The 5,543-nt window shown below is 56.1% G+C and overlaps 2 protein-coding genes across 2 annotated transcripts; one reads left to right on the top strand and one right to left on the bottom strand.

Moving 5' to 3' along the window:
* Nucleotides 1–314: 314 nt before the first annotated feature.
* On the bottom strand, nucleotides 315–3,173 carry GUITHDRAFT_109675 (hypothetical protein; the record flags this gene model as incomplete). The annotated part of the gene is made up of 6 exons (XM_005831484.1): nucleotides 315–438; nucleotides 584–687; nucleotides 830–937; nucleotides 1,042–1,155; nucleotides 1,318–1,652; nucleotides 1,712–3,173. The coding sequence occupies 6 exons, from the start codon at nucleotides 3,171–3,173 to the stop codon at nucleotides 315–317; spliced, it is 2,247 nt and encodes a 748-aa protein (XP_005831541.1).
* A 1,033-nt stretch (nucleotides 3,174–4,206) lies between these two features.
* On the top strand, nucleotides 4,207–5,079 carry GUITHDRAFT_139784 (hypothetical protein; the record flags this gene model as incomplete). The annotated part of the gene is made up of 1 exon (XM_005831483.1): nucleotides 4,207–5,079. One exon carries the CDS (start codon nucleotides 4,207–4,209, stop codon nucleotides 5,077–5,079), a length of 873 nt encoding a protein of 290 aa, XP_005831540.1.
* Nucleotides 5,080–5,543: the final 464 nt, after the last annotated feature.

Genomic DNA, 5,543 nt, shown 5'->3' with positions numbered 1-5,543 from the left:
AGAGGAGGAGGGGAGGAGGAGGGGAAGGGGAGGGGAAGGGGAGGGAGTGGAGGGGAGGAAGGGGAGGAGGAGGAGGAGGAGGAGGAGGAGGAGGGAGGGAGGGAGGAAGTGCGACGTCTCTGATGACCCTTACAGGCCGGAGAAGGAGCCAACAGTGAAGAGCATGATGAGGAAGCACACGGCGTTCTTCGACCTCGTCCTCTCTGCTCTCGCTCCTGGGCCAGGAGGAGGAAGAGCGAGAGGAAGAGGAGGGAAGGTGTAAAGTTGTCAAGATCTGAGGGATACAGCCAGAGCTAGCGGGTTCATTCTCCTCCTCATCTCCTCCTCTTCTTCCTGTGCACTCGCTTGCCGTCCGCGTACTTGATGCTCCCCATCCTCGCCCCGTGCGTCAGCATCTCTGGCAGTCCAGCGTGAGCCGCTTGCGACCCTGCGATGAAGCTGCGAGACATCAGAAGGAGGGCGGAGACAATGGCGGTAAGACCAGGAGCAAAGGAAGGGGCAGGAGGAGCAGCAGGAGGAGGAGGCAGAAGGCATGAGGAGAAGGCAACAAACTAGGATAGTGGGAGGAGGAGTGAGGTCAGACCGAGGGGAAATGCCCTTGGGTAGGACGTGAGCATCCAGCAAGCGATCGAGCTGCTCCTGAAGCTGCCGGATCTTTTGCGTCGCGCTTCTCTTCTGTATCATCACCTGGGCACGGAGATAATCAGAGAAGGGGGGGGGGGAGAGGAGGACAGGGCGGAAACAAGTGAGACGAGGAGCAGGAGGGTGGAGGTGGAGTAGGAGGATGGTGGTGGAGCAGGAGCAGCAAAGAAGATGATGACGCGTCAACCTCCTCGTCCTCCCCGTCCGACTCCTCCATGTCGATTTCCATCGCCTGCGCTTGCTGCCGCAACCAGCTGCTGTCCCTCGATTCCCTCCCGCTCTTGTTCAGCTCCGCCTGGAACAGAGGAAGGGGGAAGACCAGGGAAGAGGAGGAGGGAGAAGGAGCAGGTAAGAAGAGAAGGTCAGGAGGAGGAGGCGAGGCGGAGCTTGCACGGGCACCTCGAGCTTCTTGGCAGCATGAACGCGCTTCTGAGCGGAGGTCAAGTAAACATCGTCGTCATCTCGCAGAGGAATCTCGAAACCGGTCGAGTCAACAATCTTCTGCAGGTGAACCTGAAAGATAAAGCTTGAGCCCGACAGCACCGACAGCAGCAAGTAGAAGAGAATGACAAGCATGCGAAAGGAAGAGGGAGAGAAAGTGAGTGAGGGAGGGAGGGAGGGAGGGGAGGGGAGGGGAGGGGAGGGGAGGGAGGAGGATGAGGCAGCGGAGCACACCTGCTCTTGTGGAGTGACGTACATGATGCTCATTCCTTCCTCCGCGCGTCCTCTTGCCGTGCGGCCGCATCGGTGGATGTAGAGCGAGGGAACTTTGGGCACGTGGAAATGCAAGACAACAGAAACTTGCGGGATGTCGAGGCCACGAGCAGCAACGTCTGTGGCGATGAGGACGGAGGAAGCGTCCTGCTTGAACGTCTCCAGGTTCTTGAGCCGCTGCCGCTGCTGCAGCCCCGAGTGGAGGAGGACAGCTCGGATGCGGAGGAGGTTCAGGAGGTTTGCGATCCTTCTCGCCTCTCCTATGGCGTTGATGAAGAGGATGGCGCGGCCCCGCCCTTGTCGAAGTGCTTCAGCAGGAAGTGATACACCCGCGCCTCCTTCTCCAGCGGCAGACACTCCACACGGTACTGCGCGATCTTCTCTGACACCTTCCCAGACGGCGTCAGGTCGAAGATGACTGGCTCCTCTGGCAGCTGCAGCCTGTCAATCAGGCGCTCGATGGACTGCCGCCTGACGTCAGCTGAGGTCTCTGGTTGCTTCCGCTTCTCCTTGCGCTTGACCTTCTTGGTGCTTCTCCACTGGATGTCCTTGATGAGGGTGGCAGAGAAGATCATCGTCTGCCTCCTGTAATGCCTCTGAGCATGCAGTTTGCTCCCCTTAGTCGCTTGGAATGACGTTATCTCCTCCTCCTCCTCCTCCTCGTTGGACTCCCTCTTCTGCTTCGCCTTCGGGTCGAGGTCAGGGAGCAGGTTGAGGATGTTCTCGAGCTCTTGGAAGTGACCTGTCTCCATCATCCTGTCTGCTTCATCGATCACAAGGCACAGCAGCATGTTCAGCTCCCGCAGGTACTCGTTCCCCAGTCGCATCTGCTCCCACAGTCGCCCGGGAGTGCCGACGACTATGTGCGGGTGCATGGCGAGCTGGCGCTGCTGCTTCTGCATGGAGAGGCCGCCGACAACAGCCACCACCTTGATCTTGGTGAATCTCGCCGCTGCTACGATATGATCGCGCACTTGAATCGCCAGCTCTCGCGTGGGGGACAGCACAAGCCCGGCGAGCTTCCGCTCCTTCGCGTCGATCCCCGAGAAGTTGTGGCTGTCGAGGATGCGCTGGAGCATGGGGAGTGCGAAGGCAAGCGTCTTGCCCGAGCCTGTCTCTGCAGCACCGAAGATGTCCTGACGCTTGGCCATGGCAGCAGGGATGACAAGCTCTTGGATCGCCGTCGGCTGCTCGAACCCCTGCTCCTTGAGCGCCTTCACTAGGCACTTGCGCAACATGACGCAGTTCCATTCCTCGTACTCCCATTGGTCGTCGTAGTCTTCATCTGCGATCTTCGGCGTCTGTTCGCTGACATCAACCTCCTCGTTACCCTCATGATCCTCCTCCTCCTCCCCTTGACCCTCCACGGCTTCACCTGGACCTCCAGCGGCTACGTCAGCCTGCTGCCTCTTCTTCTTCTTCTTCTTCTTCTTGAGAATACTGCTCTCTCTCGCCTCATTAGCTACTTCCTGCTTCTTCTGCCCCCCCTTTCGACGCGCTGGGTCCTCCCCCGGCGTTGGAGCTGCTTTCTTGTTGGTGCTCTTGCCCTTATCTTGCAGCTTCGTCAGCTTCTCCTTGGATTTCTCGTACTTCCGCAAGAGTTTCTCTGCCTCGTCGCCCTCGATCTTCGATATCGACATAATTCCCATGAGGTTACAAGACGATCCGAAAGTTTTGGAGTCGAAGGGCACAGGCTTCCAGCCGTATTCGTCAAGGGACGTCTCCACATACTCTATGGGTTGCATTAAATTCTTCTGTGTCGAGATCTCCTTCTTCTCTTTCTCTTGCGTGTTTGGTCTCTTCCGCTTGAAGCCCATGCCTCCTCCCCCTCCTCTTCCTTCGCTGTCCCTTCCCCCACCTCCTCGCTTCCCCTCCTCCCTCCTCCGCTTCATTCTTCACGTGCTCTCTCTACTTCATCCCCCTCATTCTCATATTACATCATCCCCCTCTTGCTCATCTCATCCCCCTCATCCCCCTGCTCATACCCGGGCTCGGGCAGGGGCTCGGGCTCACGCTCAGTGGTGCGTACTTACGAGGCAGATACGCGTAGTTAAAGAGAACATGCCCATATTGCGTCGATTCCATTGGTATTGCGACCCACCGTTTTAATATCGTTTTATTTCATAAAATGGTTTTATATTGTACTGAATGTTTTAGCCTTCAAAGATAAAACATGTATTGTTCGTTTAATTTGTTTATAGTGGCCTTTTAAAATTATATTAATATATAAAACTAATTTATAGCGTGTTTCTGGCGGTTGTTGCAATGCGCACGAGCAAGGAAGAGGGGAGGGAGGTAGGGTAGGGTGGTCAACATTGGGGGTTATCAACATTTTAAGGGGGTAGGGGCATCAAAGATACCAGGTGGGGTCAGAGGATCCAGCAGAGGATCACTGTTGCAGTGAGTTTGGGTGGGGTACTTTGGTAGATGCACAAGGTGGTCATTCACCGAGGGGGTGGTTTGGAACTCTTGCTATGGGGTAGTGGAGATATCGGGAGGGTAGGGATATGGGAGGGGGTGGGTGATGAGGGTGGGAGTCCTTGAAAGTCGAGGGTGACTTGTAAGAGAACAATCGGAAAGAAGGTGCAAGAGACGAGGACAGGACAAGACAAGCACGTCAAGACAGCAAGCACACAAGGAAAGGACACAACAAGACTCCAGCACTGCTACACATCACTGAGAGACAAGGCTACAGCACTGCTACACAACAAGGCTACAAGAAAACAACTGTTTATCAAAACCAAGGACTGAGAAGATCAACAGGACAAGGGGTGTAAGGAGAGGCTCTTGGAGGTGCGGGTGCTTTGATTGCAAGGATTAGCTGGCTGTCCTGGTGAACAAGAGGGAAGGATGAAGGGTTTCCGGCGTGCAGGCTTGTCGCTTCTCGTTTTCGCGGTTCTCCTGTCTCCCGGCCTCTGCTTCCGCGCTACCAGCGTGTTGTCAGGGCCAAGGTCTGGGGCACGACAAACGACCTGCTTGGCGCATGCAACGCTGGATCTCGTCAAGACAGCTGTGAAGGAAGGCACGACTGCAGTGACCCGCTTTCGAGGTCTTGGGCTGCCTTTCCTGTTCCCTCCTCCTCTCCTCCAGGGTCCTCTTGCGTCCGAAGAGGCTCTTGAGCGATGGCTCGTGGAAGAGGCCGGATGTGATCTTAACAAGTGGGGGCATGGAAAAGCGAAGAGCGCGCGGGAGCTGCTCGAGGAGCTGCGAGCTGGGGAGTCGTTCCTCCGGCCAGAGGGGACGAGGGGAGTGAAGGTTGCGAAGGTAAGAGTTTTTGACGGGGACTACGAGCTGTTCGAGACGAGTCAGATCCTCGACAACGGAGTGGTGAAGGAGAGGAACAAGCAGCTCGCGGAGAAGTTCCGACCTGGAGAGACTCCCTTGCATGCGTGTGGTCGGGGAGTGAGCGAAGAGTTGGGTAGCATCGTGGGCTCGAACCCGGCGATCCATTTCCTCCGCAACGGTGAAGTTGTGGCGTGGGAGGAGACAGAAACGTCCTCTTCCTACCCGGGGCTTCGATCGGTCTACGAGCTGTACTGGATGGAGGCAGAGATCCAGGGGCTGCACAGAGCTGCTACGGGAATGCGCTTCTACACGCGGGAGAGCAGCGAGAGCGACGGGCACTGCGAGAAGATTCACGTGTGGGAGTGGAAGCCACGAGGACCCGCCACCCGAGCACCAGCAGAGAAGAGAAGGATGAAAGTAGGCCTGTATAGTTCGTGAGGAGGGAGACAGACATATTATTTGATGAATTTAACAATGATTGAAAGCTGAAATTTAAACATCTTGTCTCGTGTTCTCACCCCTACTAATAATACTTTGTCACTCTGTTCGCCTCCGTTTCTTCGACTTTGACCCTCGTAATGTACAAAAACTTAGAAAACACATGCGTACTCGGGATCCATGAAGCAGTCGGTCGAATCCATCCTGACAACATGTTGATGAGATGTTGCAATCGCTGGATCAGAGAGAAGGAAAAGGAACAGGGGGGTCTACGTGTACCTCTGCATGTGGACGAAGTGAGGAGATCGATGGTCAGGGTTCTCGCCATGAAGGTGGTCGGGGATCACAAACTCCTCCTTCCTCTCGTTCGCCTTGCGAGGAACCTGAGGAGACGTCACGCCCTCGCTCTCCCCCCATCCTAAAGTCGGGTTGATCAGAGCACCTGACGGGATGTTACAGATAAT

This window comes from Guillardia theta (genome assembly GCF_000315625.1).
Source record: "Guillardia theta CCMP2712 unplaced genomic scaffold GUITHscaffold_40, whole genome shotgun sequence".
NCBI classification, from domain to species: Eukaryota; class Cryptophyceae; order Pyrenomonadales; family Geminigeraceae; genus Guillardia; species Guillardia theta.
Note: the sequence above shows the minus strand (reverse complement) of the source record. Positions and strands in the feature narration are given on the sequence as shown.